This window comes from Battus philenor, unplaced genomic scaffold, assembly GCF_028537555.1.
Source record: "Battus philenor isolate CCGP_79_NKW_IND1 unplaced genomic scaffold, ilBatPhil1.0.hap1 SCAF_19, whole genome shotgun sequence".
Taxonomy (NCBI): Eukaryota; Metazoa; Arthropoda; class Insecta; order Lepidoptera; family Papilionidae; genus Battus; species Battus philenor.
This window is the reverse complement of record NW_027181681.1, coordinates 8,482,749-8,503,142: the sequence shown is the minus strand read 5'-3', so window position 1 is coordinate 8,503,142 and position 20,394 is coordinate 8,482,749. Positions and strand designations below refer to the sequence as shown.

Here is a 20,394-nt window from a genome sequence, read left to right as displayed (position 1 = left end):
CATATTTGCAGGATGAAGAGAACTGATTATATAGGATTTAGATCGAGTAAAATATTTTTTCCCGGCCTTCCGTGCCAGCTCTGACTCGGGGAACTACAAAAACATTTGAAATAAATTTGAATTAAATGAATATTTAATAAATACTTGATTGAGGTTCTTGAATGGCGAGCATTAGCCATTAGACGCGGTGAGAGTAGACATCAGTCTAGGTAGACCGATGATATATTCAAGGCCGAGGGAAGTAGCTCGATACGAGGACCGGTTATTGTAGCGATCACTGGGAGCCGCCTGTGCCTTGCAGTAGACGTCTATATTCTGACATATAATGATGATGATCTTCTACTTGATTCGTCACAGTTTCCTATGAAACTGAAGTCGTTAATAGATAAAATATTAAAATATGAGTACGGTCAGTGATTTTTGTACAGCCCTCAGATTGAAATAATTTTGGATGACAATCTAAAACAGATTACAGCGATAGAGACGATATTGACAAATTGTTATAAATTGGTGATACAGACAATCAGCTTGTGGTAATTATAACGAGCTATTAAATAGAACAGCAATTGTTGTATAATGGTAAGTTATAAATGCAATCGACATCAAAATTACAATATCCATACTTGTATTTAATACTTGCTTATTGTTTTTGCACAGGATTTTTTTCGACCATTCTGCATAATTGAAAATTTTAGTAAAATACAGAGAAAAAATAACCCAATTCTTTAAATTTAAGCATTAATATTATATTTTACAAGACTTTTAACATAGTTTTAACTAGAAACGTAGTAAAAAAAGTTTTGACTTTTAACTAGAAACATAGTTTTGTTCCTTAGTGTAGAACTTACAATATTATTATATACGTATACAACTAATTAAGAAAGATGTTTTAATTTTTTGAAGTTATCCGTTTGACTTTTTCTTATTATTTTGAATTTTACTCTGAATTAATTTTATTTCTGCATTTTCCTACATTTTCAGCCTATTTTACATACAACTGCGTATATATATATATAACTCGCTGTTAGTAACCTTTGATCTTCCCTGTAGCGAAAAAAATATATGTAAATTAATTGTTCATAAGTAAACCTTATCTATTTTATTAATTTTTTATACTTTTGTTAATAAACTTTGGTGAACTGTACAAATAGGAATAAAATATTTAGAAGTTTTTTATTACATTGTAATTTGCATAACTTGAGGTAATATATCATTTTATTTGGTGTTCTAGTGGAAATTAACCCTCGTGGGTATAGTGCTGATAACAGTAATAAGAGCTTATAAAAATCCCTACTATGCTCCGGAGAGATCCGTAAATGTGCATCTGTTCGAATGGAAATGGAATGATATAGCTAACGAATGCGAAAGATTTTTGGGACCTAAAGGATACGGAGGAATACAGGTCGGTGTCATCTATTTTATTTAAACAAATAATTACGACGCTATATTAACGAAATTGCTTCATTATGAGTGATATTAGGGTAAAGCTTGTCTTCGTGATCATTTTAAATAAATATTAATTCATTCATCATTTATATTATTATCAACATTTGTGTCGTTCATGTGAAGAATGTCCGAAGTGCCCAATTTTATAGAAACTAGAATTCGATTGAATTCCCCTATCTACAAATAGAAAAACGTATAAAAAAATAATTTAATGTTTATACTTTCATTAAAAATTATCGTACCCGAAACACATTAAAATGTGCAAAATTCCGCTCAGAGCTCAGATAATGATGCGTTGATATTTGTGGAGAAAAGACTGGCCTTTTGTGTTATATTGATAGTGTGGTGTGCATTCTTGAAAAATCGAATGATTCTTATTTGGTATCACCACAAAGTTTCTATAACCACTTTCAGTAACCAACGACAGTTCTTTATTGAGTTCTGATTCCAAAAACCTTGCTATTGAAGTAATTCAATAATTAAATGGTTAAAATCCTCACTCAATCCACACTATAATATTTGTGGAAATATCACATATTAAATAAAATATAAAGAAAATAACAAGTACGCAATTATATCATAAACCTCAAACATCTTAGTAGTAATGCAATGTCCTCTTTGTGCATATAAACCAAGTAAAGATTAAGATTTTTGTGACCGGACTACTACTGCTGTTCAAGAGGCATTTGCGGATTCCGAGGATTCGAGACGGCAAGGCGATTTTAAGTATACGAACCCTTCCGCTCCGTGAACTCAGTTCTTAAGAAGGCGTAAAAGCCCCTGAGCTAACAGTACCCACATCAACTGAGAATAAGTGGGCAGAGTGTAGAGGGCACCTTGCCTAGGAACTATTTTAAGATAGGCCAGCTCGAGAGTTCCTGTGAAGAATAGTCTCGGGCCGCTACATGGATTGACGAGGGAGGGAGGGAGCTCGAACGGAAGACCACGTATAATATGAGCCGTGTATTTATAAGTGGCATAAGTTACTTTTTCAAAAAATCGAGTTACTGGCAACACTAAATACAATTAAACGGTATCTTTTCATTTTTATAAATATCTCCACTTAAAAACACTTTGTTTTTTTTTTTTACTTATGCCACTTTCAAAATGAACAGCACATGTATGAATCGAATAGATATTTTAGAATATTAAATGGTCATATAATGTTGGTAAAATGTTTCAATTTAATTTATCGTCGTGTTAAATTAAAAATATACGTTTTGTCATTTACTTATTTTAGGTTACGATAAAAAATATGATTGATGACGATGTTGACCGGTTAATGTGTTTTTGATCAATAAAAATGCAATAAAAGTTGATAAATATCATCGAATGATAATAGTTATAACAGTAATGACGATAAGACCAATTTTATCTTAGATTGCATGGTTGAGGTTTTGAATAAAATTTTTAGAATAATTGTTAAGTGATGTAACTGGAGTTACTTTATTCTTCACTTTGCAAATCAGTAATATTCATAATCCCGGACACATTAGTCTTGTTTCTAAATTAAACGTGAATGTGTTCGCCTTTGCATCTGAAACTCTCTATAAAAAGTTGTGTAAATAACAGAGTACATATGCAACATGCTTATTTATAAAACTAAACCTATTTTAACTGAAAAACCACAAATTTTAATTCTTTCTTGACGAAAGTTTATCACGAAAAATGATCGTGATAAAGCAGTGGCGACCACAGCCCGGTAGAAGGCCCGGAGGTAAGCAGGCCGCTACTAGGTGGAACAACGATAAAGTTAAGGTAGCGAGAAGTTGCAGGATGCAGGGAGTGCAACACTAGCTACCAAGGCGGTCTTTGAGGGAGGCCTACACTCCGCGACAAAAGTATAACCCACCCCCTTAATTTTTTCATATCTGATAAAGAATTATAGTTATATTAATATATTACTAATACACAAAATTTGGGTGTTAGTAAGTTTATTATACTATCAATACATTATTTATTAAATGCATAATTAACCAAATACAAATGCTATTGGGTTTTACAGTGCGACAAAAGTATAACCCAGGTAATAAAATTTAAATAAAAATTCGAGAAAAATATAACAAACAATAATCATTCATGTAATCTAATATTTAGTAGATCCACCACTTTTACTTATCACCTCAATCATTCGGTCCGGTAAACTGTCATATAGCTTTTTAATTACGTCTTGATTTATATTTTGCCACTCGTCAACTATGACCTTTTTTAACTCTTCAACAGAAGTAAATTGTCTTGATCCACGATAGACAGCTCGTGATAAATTTCCCCAACAATTTTTAATTATGTTCAAGTCAGGAGAATATGCTGGCCATTCAAGAACTTGAATATTTTTTTCACTAAAGTAGTCTCTAACTACCTTTGCTCGATGGATACTGGCATTATCTTGTTGAAAAATAAAATTAGGACCAGCAATTCGCACTGCGTGAGAGTTAATTTGCTCGTTTATTACTTCTATATATCGTTTACTAGTTATTTTTCCAGAACAGAACTTAATATCCATTTTACCTGAGTATCCAATGCCAGACCATACCATTACACTACCACCTCCGGCTTGCCGACGACTCAATATAAAATTATCTTTTCTTAAATCGTGAAAATAGTAATTAAAACCATCAGGTCCATCCAAATTAAACTTCTTTTCATCAAAAAAAAATAACTTTTCGCCACTTTTTTTTCCATTGAACGTGATCTTTTGCAAATTGTAGTCTAACTAGTTTATGTTTAGCAGACAACGGTGGTTTTTTTGGTAATTTCTCACGTTTTAAATGCTCACACTCACGTATAATGCGTTGAACGTTTCTTAAATTAGTACCAACACCAGCCTCCGCTGCGATTTGTCTTGCGGTAAGCGTAGAATTTGACGCAACTCTTAGAATTGACCTTCTTTCTCGTGGTGTAGTTGCTCTCGGTCGACCTGTCCGTTTTTTCTTACCATAGTTGTCCGGATCTTTTAAAAAATTTCGCACAACACGATGACTTCTGTTGATGATTTTTGCGATTTTGGCCTTAGAATAATTTTCAGAATGCAATTTTTTAATTATATTTATTTCAGTTTCGTTTAAGTGTTTTCCCCGTGGCATTTTAAATAAAAAATAGACAAATATTAACTTAAACAATTTATTTATACGTAAGAACTTACGAGTTACACGAAACAAGTATAAACATGAATTGACATGTCCAGTGCACCGAGCTGCTTGAGCCAATGAGACGAATGGGTTATACTTTTGTCGCGCTATCAAACCAATAACTTCGCCGCTGCGTAACAAAGCAGCATCGAAACGTAACTATATATATACCATAGTACTAGAATCAAGAAAACAATGCTGGCGCGTTAGGAATTTATTTACTTGTATTTAGTTTTACAGTAAATATAAAAAAATTCGAGGGGTGGGTTATACTATTGTCGCGGAGTGTATACCTTCCAGTGAGCTTTATTAATTTATGTTAATATGATGATGAACATCTATACTCAAAATAATTAATTTCTATGCAACGGCATATTTTGTACGTTTCGAAATGATTTTTTTTTGTTTATATATTGTAATTTTAGATATCTCCACCTAATGAAAATGTTGTATTATGGTCGTACAACCGACCGTGGTGGGAGCGGTACCAGCCAATTTCTTACGTGTTGGTGACGAGATCCGGAGACGAGAGACAGTTCGCCGATATGGTTCGTCGTTGCAATAGAGCAGGCGTGAGGTGAGCATCATTACTGAACGTGCTTTATTTTACGGGAACCTAAAAAAAAACTCTTAAAAATGACAATAATGTATCAATTATATTTCAATGACCATGTACCATGGTTTCGGATAGACGATAAGCCACACTAAGTTAACGAAAAGCAAACGGAGCCATGTTGTTGCCGTTAGCTGTAATAGATTTGAAATTTAACTCGCTGGAGTATTTTACTTGTTTTATAAGAATTTCCACTTTGTTTTTACAGTTTCAATTTCATTTTAACTTAATAGTTACATTTAAGAAAAAAAAAATTATTATTCGAATCAGTCAACATTATATTATCAGAGCAAGTCAACCGTATATAAAATACAGACCACTAAAGGTAGTCGCTTATATCGTAAATTATTGTATACAAGTTACGATCATTATTTAGTTGATATTAAATATATATTAAATTATTATATAAAATTTGAAGCTCCTTGTCGTTTATTTGTCGTAGGCTTCTTTCATTACTTACGCGGCTTTGTTTGTCTTATTAGCATTTAGTTTCGCTGGATTAGCGGCAGAACTTTTACTCTTAACTTCTTTTATAGTAAGCTCGAGGGCTTTCTCAAAGAAGCGATTTAGTCCATTATTTTGGGGTATTTTAACTGATTTAGAAGCAGTCGAACTATTAGGTGGAGCTTAAGATTCGTTTAGCATTCTTCCGGAAGGGTCGAACCTCGAATAGAGACTAATCACATCTGCTGGGAGATGAAATGGAAAACATTCTTCTGTGATTAATTGCTTGGTATGATCTGGTATTTCGAACGTTTTCTTTACATTCTGAACACAGGCTTTTCCTGAACATATACAATACAACCGTGTCGAATCGACCAGTGTTTTCCAACGACCTAAATAAGGTCATCTGTCCAAATTATAGGTGGACGTATTACACTGCACTTGCCGGACCGTGGCATCGACTCTGAATTCTTTAGGCATAGCAGCCATCTGTTCTCCAGGATACGTGGTCTGCCCAGTGGTAGCACTTCAACTTGACTATGATGCTTATTTTCATTCGATTCCGGATCTACTAATTTCCTATTTGATCTCGTAGAAATTTTAAATATAGCACTAGTCATGGCAAATAGCGTCTTTCAAACAATTTACCTATGATAATATCTATAAAAAAATACACTTTCATATTATAGGATTTATGTGGACGCAGTTATTAATCATATGACCGGTGAACCCCAAGAGAACTTCGGCACAGCAGGCAACACTGCCAACTACAGAGAGTGGTACTATCCCGCAGTGCCCTTCAGAGCAGAGCACTTCAACTGGCCACACTGTGTCATAGATGGCATGGATTATGTTAACAATGCTCATCGTGTAAGTGATTTTTGAACTGCATAAGCCGTCAAGTTATGTGGTAAATAAAGATTTTCCGACGGTGCGGAAGCAAATATTTGTTTACAGAGGTATAGAGTGAAATATATTAAAATGTTTATTACTACAATTGGTGAAAACAGTCTCTCCAAAACGAAGCCCAGTTGTGGGTGTGTTTCAGGCAGATAAACAATATTTCTAAATATTCTCTCATTTTTACGATACCATAAAATTTTTATCTTACACGATAAATCCTTCCACACTAATTCGAGAGCAGATTTGAAGGTAATAAAATTTTTAATGTCATTTAAATCAAAATATCTATGTATATTATTGTATATACCAAAAATAATACATTATAATATCACTGAGAAGAAGCTGCCAGTTTGCAAAACTAACGAAACGGCCGGATTAAACAACTAAGGAAAAGTTATGTCTCACCGAGAACATTACCAGAATTATTCACGTGAATTTAGCTAACTTGAGTGGCATTCTCCTTTAAATTGCATTTGTTATTTTTGTTTTTTGTGTATAGTAACTAATTAATATAAATATACCGAATGCCTCTGACGTTGATATTTCTGTTCCAGGTCCGAAATTGTGAACTTGTCGGGTTAAAAGACCTAAATCAAGGTCACGAACACGTTAGAAATAAAATAGTTGATTTCATGAATAAATTGATCGACTACGGAGTAGCTGGTTTTCGGTAAGAACTTTTTCTTGTTTACTTTTTTTTTGGGCTTTAAGATTTTGAAGAAATTTTGTAAGATTTCCGCTTATACATGAACAATTATATCTCTTTTTTACATTTTGGAAGTAGGCATATGCCTAGCAGTGAACCCCCATATGGCTGAAATTATGATGATGATGATTATAACTTATATTGAAGAGTATTTGCAGTTTTGAAAATTTTTAAAAAATCGCCATCAAAATACTGCCAATATTGTTCACAGAATCGATGCAGCCAAACACATGTGGCCTCAAGACTTGAGGATTATTTATGACCGTTTAAAAAATTTGAACACTGCCCACGGCTTTCCAGCGAACGCTCGTCCATACATCTACCAAGAAGTGATAGATTATGGTGGCGAAGCTGTAAGCAGAGACGAGTATACGCCGATTGGCGCTGTTACCGAGTTTCTTGCTGGATCGGAGCTCAGCCGCGCTTTTAGAAGAAACAATCAGCTTAGATGGCTTTCAACATGGGGTCCTCAATGGGGCCTTTTATCTCATAACGACGCGTTCACTTTTATTGATAATCACGATAATGAAAGAGGGCACGGCGGCGGTGGAGGGATCTTGACGTATAAAGAACCACGTCCTTATAAAGGAGCGATTGCTTTCCTCTTAGCTCATCCTTACGGTGAACCGCAAATAATGAGTAGTTTTCATTTTTTGGATTCTGAAATAGGACCGCCAATGGATAGAGATGGGAATATTATTTCACCTGCGATTAATTCAGTGAGTTTTTTTGTTTCTTTCATCTTACCATTATGATAGTTATTGATATAAAATTTTAGATATAATAGTTAAATAATAAACATTTATATATACATCTTATAGGAAAGGTCCTATAAATTCTTGTATAAGAATACAAGAATTTAATTTAATATTTATTTCATTATTAAATTTACAAAATTATTTGATTTAAAAATGTTGCGCCTGCTAACGAGAATTATAATATATGGTTCTTTGCAGGACGGAAGTTGTGGCAATGGTTGGGTATGCCAACATAGATGGAGACAGATCTACGCAATGGTTGCTTTTAGAAACGCCGCAGGTTCTGCCCCTCTTAGCAACTGGTGGGATAACGGTAGCAATCAGATTGCTTTCTGCCGAGGGCGTAACGCATTTATTGCTTTCAACAATGACGTTTGGGATCTTAACCAAAATATTCAGGTTACTTAAGTATATTTCGCCGCTTTGTTCAATACACCTACATACACTTTTTGTTTTTGTCAGTTCCTGATACTGAAAAATAAGAACGAAAAGTCTTATGTCTGCTGGTTATTATACTAAACCAATATTAAAAGTTTACAAATATGTGTCGGGCGAGGCTGATTTTGTTGTTGAATAGGTGTTTATCATCTAAAGTTTATATTTTTTTTGTTTAAGAATAAAGAATACAATAACGTTATTTCATTCTAACCATTTTCTAGAATTTTTTTTTATAAAATTTTCCTTTCAGACTTGCCTTCCAGGCGGTACTTACTGCGACGTTATATCAGGTGACAAAGTGAACAATACTTGCCGCGGAAAAAGAATAACGGTTGGTAGCAATGGTTTCGCTCAGATCCACATCGGCGCTAACGATTATGACATGATGTTGGCAATACATATTGGTCCCGAGGTGGGTGTAGTGTCATATTATTGAAATAATTTCTTAAATACAACTCCGTTGATTCTTGATACAGAATCCTTATATGTGTTATGTAAATATATACGTTTCTACAGTTTATGTCTAAGAAAAATAATAGTCATGGCGAAAAAAAAGTTAACAGAAAGACTATGTTACTGTAAATAGTAACGTATTAAAAATCGCACACTAGCGCTCTTTAGGGAACCAGTTTAAAAATAAGTTAATAAAAGCTATTCATTGGCAAACAATTTGTAATAGTTCTAATTTTAGCGTCGCAATTGCACTGCTTTTAAATTATAATACAATTATTCCCTTTTCGTATTGAGCCACCCAACGCATTATACGCTCAACTACCTAATCCAGATCTTTTATTTCAGCGACCTTGTTTGTCACAGGGTTCAATTTGATAAATGCTACCAAATAGAGTACGATATATAAAACGTTAAGCGTTTTAACATGTGTTACTAAAATTGTTTCAGAGTCGCCTTTAAACTTCGATACTCAGTGAGTACACGCAAACCAGACTTCGTGAAATGAGAGATCCTTTCATCCTATCAAGACAGATTTATTCAGCTGTATAATTTCAGATTACAGTACAATTAAATTATTGAAAAGAAAATTATGATTTCCTAACCAGTCTCGATGTCATATTTCGTTTATATAAAGTATTTCTACAAGTTTATTAAAGTATTATTAAAATATTGATATATGGATATTTATTTTATTTTGTAACCAAAATCGGTTATTTAAATTTTTAATATAGAAAATTCGGAAAAGTATTGGCTATCATGGGGGCCTTTGAGTCTACTCAGTCCATAGAACGTCTGTCAAAGCGAACTAAGAGCCTGGCGGCGGCCTAATCCGACGAAATAGTAATATGTAATGGCCGCAACCGATACCGACGGTGAGCCATTTAGCTTCGCTTTTTGAAAAAAGGTCTTAGGCTAGGCTCTTCTACTTCTCTTCTCTTCTTCTTCTCTTCAGCTAAAAAGCTGTGCCACCTGCGTAATCTGCAAATATCATTTTGGCAGCAGAGCAGTTCCGTCCAAAAAAATTTTATGATGTTATATTTACAATGTGAAAGATTAGTCCGCATAAGTAAATTTACTTTGAGAGATTCTAAGGAGATAATACTCAGGATGTATGAAAATTTTCCATTTAATTACAAAGAAAATAATTTTTAGTTTTTTAAAGTCAATAAATTTTGTTAATATGTATAATAGTACTTAAAAAGTTTTATGAACAAAGAAAAAATGCAGTATGTATTTCGAACTAATGTGACTGATTTATATCTAACAGTATAGACGAATTATAATAAGGTGTTATTAGGAGCGGCCACTCACCAAAAAGTCCTTATCGAGGCCACAAAATAAAACCGATATAAAGTATAATTACTTGATAAATAACTGGTGATTAAAATTGTCAACTGAATATAATGAACATGTTCCTTTTTGATTTATAAATTTAGATAGTATATAGTATAATGACATAGCTTGTATCCGCGTAAATAATTATTTCTTATCTCTGAATATCAATAATTATTATTTAATTATTTTACAGCAGTTATTATTGATGGATAATATTGAACGCGTTTTTTATGTTATAAATAGAATGTTATTGGGGGTTGAAACGGTATGATTTAATACAATGTATATTCACGAAGCGTTTCGATCTCCTATTCATGTCAAAGCAAAAGGGATAATGAAGAAATCTGCTATGTGTCGATACAGGTGTATAATCAACAAAAATATATTGATTATTTTTTGTTTATCATATTTTTAATCATATATAAAACAGCTACCATATTATATAAATAATATAAATATAATATAAATATAAATATTAATAATAAATATATTTAATAATTTACTTTAGATATGTATTTTCAGCAACAAACGTTCAACACTGCGTAAATTAATACTTTCGAAAACTATACCTGATTTTCACCAGATTGCAGTACAGACAAAAAGAAAGTACCGACCATTCTATGATAGCATCCACGAGTTTACTTCTTCGACTACATTGCATGGCTTTCAATATTTATTAAATAAGAAATACTCTCCTATAGAGAGGTAAATAAAACAATATACAGCAAAAATAACTAAAAATGCTTTTTCATTCGATTTACTTAACCGTAAAAACGTAATCTTTAAGCAGAACCCGTATTAAGTACATAATTAAAAAATTTCTTAATACCATTATCTAGTATGACAATGTAATATCTAGTTACACATTAATCAACGCTGACTCCGGCCGTCGCGCCGGAAAATGCTGATGATTTTTAAGTTCATATATATACGTACGAAATGGAGCAGTTGTACCTTTGTAAACTTTAATATAACTCATGAAAAAAAATGTTTTTTAAATATCCTGTTATTATATAGGCTCTTCTGGCTTATAATGATAATCTGCAGCGTAATAGCCTGCAGTTTCATGATCAGAACAATATGGAATAAATGGAACGACACTCCAGTCGTATTGAAGTTAGCCGATTATTCTATGTCTGCCTGGGACGTAAGTACAAGTATATCATAATCATCATGTCGATAGGCGCACAGTCTAAAGCATAGGCCACCCCTGAACATTGCCTCGACGACCGGTTTTGTGCTGCACATATCTAGTGACTTTCTTAACCTTGAGTCTGTCCTCAGTCCACCTGGTGGGAGACCTTCCCACGTTGCCGGTCAACCGCTAGATTTACCGGCTCGTGCTCTCCACTTGAGAACCTTTTGACCCCACAGCCATCAGTTATACGTTCAATATGCCCCACCGCAGTCACAGGTTAGCAAATCTTCAAGCTGCGGCGGTAACCTTGGTTCTTCTACGAATCTCTTTATTTCTCTTTCGATTTCACAGCCAAGCTCCTTGCATAGACCGCTCCATTGCTCTATGGGTGACCTAGACCCTTCTGGACCGCATAGTCCCTCGTAAACGACCACGTCTCATATTCCTAAGTCATTGCGAGTACATATGTATATTTTTGTTAATATAATCATTAATGTTATGTCTTCTTAATTCACGAATAGACTCATAACTTTTCTAAGTAATATTCGGACAGAATTTTATGTACTTAAATAAAAAATAACGATTTTATATATACTATATAAAATCGTATATAGTATATATAAAATATATACTCTAAATAAATATATACTCTTGCGTATTATAAAATAACTGTAAATATTTTTAGATTCCATTTCCTGCTGTCACTATATGCCCCGAAATAAAACCGCGGCAAAGAGTTTTCAATTATACAAAAGCCTTTTACGAACGTTGGAGTGTACCGCCAACTATCAATGATGAAGAGTAAGTGGTTTTATGTTTTAAAAATCAATTAGAAATGATATTTCGAGAATTTCAGAGATACGTTAGAATGTAGAATGAAATATCAAAGAATAATATGGGTAAATGAGAAAACAGAGCAGACGTAGCATCAACGGTTTTATGCACGAGAGGTTTTATTTACTCTTATATTTATTATCACAGAAAATAATAAGCTTTCTGTATAATCTTATGATTCGCAGCTTCTTCTTACTATTAATGTTGTGATATAGAGAATTGATGTGGAACAATATCCCGAAAAAAATTCTTTTTCTTTCTATAAAATCTCTGTTATTCCAAAAATTTCTAACGTGTCGAAACATTTTTCAAAATTGCCAATGAGGCCAGAAACGAGAGGCCATGTTTCAGTGTCGTAAAAGCATTACTACAAAGAACGTTCGATGTATTTTTGGTTAAAGAAAATTCTAAATAAAATTTGTTTTTCAATATACTTGTTAATGCGGGAAATAATTTTATTTTTTTGTCTCAAAGTGTTCATTAGTTGGCGCCTTCAACTATTCATCATAAGAAAATTCAACTTACTACGAAGATTTTTCCAGAGGTTCGGGTTCAAAGTCCCTTTCCCTTCTTCAAACTCCAAGGAATCACTGGGAATTAGATGTAGACGAACATAGGACGAAGCCACGTCCGTAGATGATGATTTTTTAAGTCCACTGTCCCACCTAACAGTGAAAGCTGCGACCTTTATAAATCGGCACGCTTTCATGGAAAAGCAAATAACCTGCGGTCTAATTTTCGCCTTTTCAGATGCACGAAAAATAGTTTAAATAATACGCACAGATAGCTTAGACCTTTCTACTAATGTTCACTCTTACAACTCAGCTTCGAGTGCAAGTGCCTGTACGATTTTGAAGTTTTTGAATATATAAATTTAAAAATTAAATACATTCACTAGACTATTTCTGAACCGTAAAGATAACCTTGAATATTAATAGCGGCAATTGAATTAATTACGTTTAAATACTACTAGGTTTAAGGTTCCCAGCCTAAAGTTAACAGTTTATTCAGAAGCATTTTGTTTGTCTCTACTCATGTAAACAGATATTGATGCTTTTACATAGCAAAGTTGTTAATACTACTAGAAAATTGCAATTGTTTGTCGCTGTAAGAAATGATATATTCAGGAAATATTTTAATAAAAACTTTATTTTAATTGCAGTTTAAAAATGTATCACGACATGTTGTTAGTGTGTAATAATAGTCATAGCGATGGACCTGACTTCGCTGACGTAAACTCAATCGAGACAATGAAAAGGGTAAATATCGTAAGTTATGTATGAAACTTAATTATCATACAAAGAAATCCATAATTATTTTTGCTATTTATATTTCATCTCTGCAAAGCGTTTATTTATCGAATTCCAGTTTGCGCCGCCTTTTAAAGAAATTTTCCGTAAGTGCGAATGGCACAACTTCACCTGCGAACAAATGTTCTATCCTATTTTAACAATTGATGGTTATTGTTACACGTTTAATATGCTTTCAGCTAAGGAATTGTTTAGAACCGAAAAGTGAGTACTGACTTTTATAAGAATATTTTTGAATTTTATGAGAATAACAATTTCAAATCAGAAATGATGAGATCCGCAGAAGAACTAAGGTAACCGACAGATCGAAAAATATTCTCGTCTAAAGTGACAGTTGGCGGAGCACATCTCTCGTGTATTCGACGGCCATTGGAACCGAAAGGATCTCGAGTGGTGACCACGATTCGGTGGACGCGGGATGGTGTGGGTCGTGGAAAGTCGCTGAATGCGAGTAGCGTAAAACCGTTCATCATGGCCAAATTCCGGGGGGGGGGGGGGTTCAGTGGTGGCCTATGCCTTGTAGTGGGCGTCTATCGACTAATATGATGATAGTGATGAAGCATAACGAAATGATGATGATACAATAATATATACAAAACAAAATTAAGGGATGTCAGCTAATTGAAATATCTGCAATATCTTATATCTGTATAACTAAGCTTTTTTCAAAGACATATTTTTCGTTCAGAATTTTGGACTCAAGAAAAGTATTAAATAATTATAATATATTTTGGTTAGCTTGCATAAGGATTACCTGCATGTGAGTGGTCACAATAAAAGCTCCTGGTCGCTGGAACATGGGTACTCTCCTGATGCTCCATGGAACACCTATCCACTACGAAGCCCGGTAAGGAGCATCAATACCCACAAAAAAAAACACCTTAGAAGGTTTTAATTTAATGTTACCGTCATGAACTTGTCATTGAAATGCAGTCATACATCACGCAAATAACATTAAGTACGTTGTGTGCTTTAAATCTTGCTTTTAACCATGCTTTAAATATACATAGCTGCATATATACTCTCACCTGCCCTCAAATGCTTCGTGGTTACCCAAAATGCTGATTATCAATTTTGGATATTTACACAAATATAATGGATATTCAAGGACTGTAATAATCTTTTCGGTATCTTATTTTCTTTTATATATATCATTGTTATTTGTCACCGACAAAAAATGTTGTTTAGAGTATCAAATTTAAAACTTAAACTTTCTAAAACATTTATGTATTATTTCTTTATGTTTACAATATATAAAAGTTGAAAGACCAGGTCAACTTGAAATTAGTTACGACTTTAAAAGAAAGTTATAGGTCCTATTTCTGTCATAGCTCTACGAAATCTCTTTTATAAATTACCACGAATGAATAAAGAATTCTTATTGAACTATTTTTTTAAAATTCAAGAGTTATAATCACGGCCAATTCAAAATTACTCTCTCAACTGATTTGCGAGACTTGGACGCCACATGCCGAGGATACTTACAAGGATTTAAGGTATGCGTTTAAAGAATCGTTATCTGCGTTGTTTGAATTATTACTAGGCATATAGTATATTAAAATATCACCCACACTTTAGCAGGTCCATTCCCGGACCTGATCATGACTATTTCTAATAAGACCAGGAAAAAATGGACAGCATCCACGGTTATCCGATAGCCGTAACCAGGTCGTCTGTCCACCGTGTGTGTCGTGGTCTTTTCCCCAGAACCTTAAGATCCCGATTGTCACTGTTCTACACGCTATATGCTATTTAAATTCACCACTGTCTGTCTATGTCTCTCTTATTTCGATCTCACAGAGAAATTTAAAGCTTGCAAATGAGACACGATGTAAAAGCATAGCCTTAAGTAATCACCAATAAAACACGATGACGATAGACCTTCATAAACACAAAGCCTAAAGTGTCTAAAAATCGTAAGGTTGCATAGTCGGGTGGTTACGTCGACTAACCTCGTCTCAAAGGTGCACTTATCTAGTTTCACTGTTTGCCTCAGGTACATGTAAGTTTCGACAACCTCAATAATAATATATTTAATTGTCTATAAAAATTGTACAGGTTTGGCTGCATAATCCATCAGAACTGCCGCCAATGAAGCAACATTTTATCAGATTGTCTATTAAACAATATACGACTGCAGCAATTACACCTGTATATACAGAAACAAAGGAAACACTGCGTAATTATTCTCCTCAGAAGTAAGTACACCGATTGTTGCAATTGTATATATAAAAAAATGTTATTGCACTTTAACTTTTTTTCATATTTATTCTAAAGCAGAAGTGGCAAAGATCTTTGATGGTGCGAGTCATTTTTCTAAATTTGAAATATTTTTGCGTGCCGCTATTGAATACGCATTTAAAACACGGAAAATAATCCATTAAATAGGAATAATCCAATAAATACAAAATTCACATTAATAGTAATTATTTAAACAAAAGTATAAAATATGTGTATTAAAGTTAAGTATAATGCACACGTATATCACAGCACTCGTAATAATACACACAATCAATAATAATTTGCAGACGCCGTTGTTTCTTCGCTAACGAGCGCTATCTCCGTTTTTTTCGAATATACACCGAACAGAACTGTAAAACCGAATGCATCGCTAACTACACGGCCAAACGATGTGGTTGTGTACCTCTACACCTGCCCCGTGAGTTTATTTTATCTCAACGCAATTAATTTACAGCTTCTTATTTTTTTACAGTCAAGATTGTTAAATAATAAACACCAATAACTAAGTTTACGGATTTTATTTGCGCCTTAGTCTTATTTCGTTCTACTAATTAACAATACAAATAATAAATTTTGTTTTGAATATAATAAAAAATTGATTTAGAAATAATTAGGCTTTACTTTGCAGATTTTCAGACTTGCATTATTCCCTTTTCAGATGGTCCAAATATAAAAATTTGTGGCGGTGGCAAAGCAAGATGCATTTCTAAAGTTGAAGGTGAAAACAATTTCGAACAGTATATTTAATTAGTTTTTTATGCAATTTATGTTTTTTTTTTAATATTATATTAAGTGGGTAACAGCACCTAAGCGATAACAAGTAAAAATATATATATTCCAGGTCAGGGAAAAAGTCTTTTCGCAAATGATGTGCAAAATCTTGTATTCGTATCAGGCTGGTTTTAATGACATTTCTACAAGACATAGGGCACTCTGAAAGATTGCCACAGTGACCGGTTTTGCGCTGCCAGCATTCAGCGACTTTCCGACCCTAACAATGTCCTCGGTCCACCTAGTGGTGGACCTAGTCACGCGTCCAACAGCTCGTGGTCGCCACTAATATCGAGAGGTGATAAAGCATTAATCATATAGTCCTAAATTTGTACTTCTTGATTTTGACATGTTTAGATTTCTTGATAATTCTTAAAACAGTGTTACGTTAACATCATGCTAAAATTACATGTCATGCTTTTTTATCAGAAGTGCGAAAATGTTTACAACATCGGCGCCATGTCACTACCTACGAGATAGCTGATAAGACATCGAAAAAATGACACTGATATACTATACTATAAATGAATATAGATAAATTATTGAAAAAAATAGGACTCGCAATTTTCACATAAACTGTTAAGAGACTTTTTCCCCAGCCATGGTTCTCACGCAGGTTGTTTGCGTCTGAACATATTAATGTTAAAATATTTGTGGACTAAAGTCATAAACATTGTTAGCCACATGCTGCGATAAAAGATTAAAACCGTTCTCAATTTTATTACATTTTTAAAACATCTTTTAAAATGACTTTTGTTATTAATTTCATTAATTTAGATGAGATGAAGCTTATACAATTGGAATTGGAAACCGTAAATGATTTTTCTATGTCTAAATGTAATTGTCTTCAATCCTGCATTGACCTGAGATATCGACCTTTAACCTCTCAAAGTTATTTTGACTTAGAAGCATTGAAAAACAATCCCGATCTAGATATTGCGCAGGGAAGGTGAGCGGTCATTTGTTTATGAGTGTAGATTTCTTCAATTTTTTTTACGTCATTACGTCACATTAACACTGTAAACAGCTCAATTCTTAACTACTTGAAAAAAAAAGTTAATATAAAACTTAAATGAAAATGGAGGAAAAAATAACACGTAAATACGTACACTTAAATATGAATCGTATCAGGCACAGATAAATGCAAATCTTATTATTATAAAAGAAAATATAAAATTTATTGAAAACATTTATTAGTATTAATATCGACTTATCAATACTTAATATATTAAAAAACTATTTAGGATTTCGTAGACCTAAACCTAAATCGACAAAAAATAGGTATTCATTCATTTATTCATGTCAGTCGATAGACGCCTATTGAAAGGCATAGGTTACCTTGGTGCCTTGTGTCTGCGCTATGTTGTCGGTCCACCTAGCTGCCTGCGATTTTAAACGAGCAATTCTTCAAGCAACGACGATGCCTTTAGTCCTTTTACGGATCTTATTATGTCTTATTCGATCACGTTCCAAGCATAGCTCTCACCATTGCTCTCTTGGTGACCTCGATCTTTCTCATAATTAGGTATAATTCCTTTTTATATATATATATATATATATGTGTGTGGGTGTGGGTGTGTGTGTGTGTGTGTGTGTGTACGTGTATGTATATTCAATATTATACTATATTTAATTTTCGTTGCAGAATTCTTTATTCGGAACTGGCGTTGTACATGTCTAATTTCAAATTTTCATCGACTCAACGTGCCGAGCTCTTCGGAACTATCGACTTTCTCGCCAACTGCGGCGGGATATTGAGCTTTTTTATTGGCTTTTCCGTCCTGAGTCTAGTCGAAATTGTGTTTTATATTTCTTTAAGGTATAAAACTTTAAATTATTATTCTAAAACTTTTATTATTACTACTTAATATTCTTTCTGTAATAGTAAATATTTCTTATTTCTCTTGTAAATGTTTGAAGTAATCTTTTTTGTAGTATGGAGACACATGTGTCAATTTATTTTAATCACTACTTAAGCAATCAAACGTCGCTTTAGAATGGTTTGTTTGATTATTCGCTTTTTTGATACAGGTGCAGGATTAAAAAGGAATAAATAAATATCTTTCTAACATAGTATCTTTATCTATTTAAAATTTAATAATCAGGGAAAAGTTTCAGATTGTCGTGCAAAATACGAAGATGTACCACTGTCGCAGCGAAATAACAACACAGAAATCATTTAAAAAATGTCTATTTCATAAACAGTGGCCGTTTACTGTGTTCGTCTAAGTCTTAGAGAAAGGCTAACCAAAGCTTCTTCGATTTACAATAAAAGATATCCTATAACACAAAGGTTTTTTAAAACGTTTGGTATGGGAATCAATTACTAATTTATGTTTATATAAAATAACTTTAGGTCTATCAGTCACTGTGATTGACTAGACTGGCATTTTTAAATATTTCTACTGGCTACTGTACCGAAGGATATTCTTTTTTTAATCGATCGATCTTCTTGTACTAGATGCCAGATTTTATCACCTTTAATCATCACATCCTCTGTAATATGTACCCAACATCAAGAGAAACATAATTCACAAAGCATAATCAAGATATAATTGAGCACTCAAATACAGTCCAATTTATGTAACAAATATATCGTTTGTTTGACTTTAGGACATGCCAGTTTTTTGTAATAATTTCCTTCACTGTTTGAGAGTAGTTGCAATGTTCAATTAGTCAATCGACTTACCACAGCAAGTTGATGAAAGAGTTTATCAAGTAACCAAGTGTGCTAATACAGCAGAGTGACCAAATGTAATTTTTCCGATTTTTAATTCTTTCACGTTTCAAATTAAAAGAAATGGTACTTAGATATTCGCACTGCTAATTATACTGGAAATAAAATTATATTAAATAAGATTGTGTTACTTTTCTGTACCTTACCTGTCTTTCTAATCTACGCCTAAAATTGATGAGATAACAGTGCAATTCATTGGCATTCATTAAAAATTCTGCCAACAATCACTGGGAGTTCCTCTGATTCAAACGTCTGATGAGCAATTTTCAACCATACGTCATCTCGACGAATCATTGGGCTATTTTATCATCTTTTACATTTCTTGCGATCTTTTTCTTAAGTAACATCTTAACGTAAGCCATTACAAGGATAATTACAGTTTGATACAAGGATAATTGTAATTGCCTAAAGCGTCTAAAATATAATCTACTTATAATATTTACTAACATAATTACGACCATAAAATGTTTAAAAATAAGAACTGCATCAATTAATAGAATTTATAGATAGCTTCGTTAAATAGTATCATACTACCAAAAATAGGACTAATACAGAATTCTATGTAGAGATAATTGTGCAATGTTGAAAAGGATTTTAGGCATAATTAATATATATTATTATGGGTAATTTTGACATCTGTTGTCTTATAAGCTTCTGTTGTGAAGTCATGACAAGTTTGTCCATTCTTTAACTAACGTATGGTCCCAAAGTGAAATTGCCATGTTCCAATTTATTATTACGCACACTAACTCGTGCTAAGCGTGTTCGCGTACAGAATTCTCGTGGATCAGTTTTAGCGAATGAAGCCTGAAATTTATATTTTGAGCTGTATTTGATTTAAATTTGTCATGTATGTTTTTCTTTCATTTAATTTCCAATTACAATTACCATATAAGATATATAGGACGATTACCTTACGTATGTCCTTACGTAAATGAAATATTTTTCCGTGTATCTTGTATAATTTGTTTTTCATATTTAAATAACATTTGTATTTTTGGATCGCTTTACTTTTTGATATCAGATTCTAACCAAAAGTGTAACAAATCTACCACTGAAGCTGTAGGTTGTCCTTAAAACAATTGCAAATTCGACAAATAAAAGGGTAGCGACACTTACTTTTGGTAGACACTCCGTTA

The 20,394-nt window shown here is 33.2% G+C and overlaps 1 protein-coding gene across 1 annotated transcript; it reads left to right on the top strand.

The window, feature by feature from the left end:
- The first annotated feature begins 472 nt into the window (after positions 1–472).
- Positions 473–9,488, top strand: LOC137921273 (alpha-amylase 2-like). Its single transcript, XM_068763933.1, has 9 exons — positions 473–579; positions 1,232–1,402; positions 5,000–5,151; positions 6,321–6,501; positions 7,089–7,204; positions 7,452–7,959; positions 8,197–8,397; positions 8,687–8,848; positions 9,337–9,488. The coding sequence occupies exons 1-9, from the start codon at positions 577–579 to the stop codon at positions 9,346–9,348; spliced, it is 1,506 nt and encodes a 501-aa protein (XP_068620034.1). The 5' UTR covers positions 473–576; the 3' UTR covers positions 9,349–9,488.
- The last annotated feature ends 10,906 nt before the right edge of the window (positions 9,489–20,394 follow it).

Excerpts from the sequence above, each read along its gene's own strand:
- LOC137921273 (XM_068763933.1), top strand. Across the intron at positions 5,152-6,320 it reads TGCAATAGAGCAGGCGTGAG|GATTTATGTGGACGCAGTTA; the intron begins GTGAGCATCATT and ends TTCATATTATAG. Across the intron at positions 7,960-8,196 it reads TTTCACCTGCGATTAATTCA|GACGGAAGTTGTGGCAATGG; the intron begins GTGAGTTTTTTT and ends GGTTCTTTGCAG.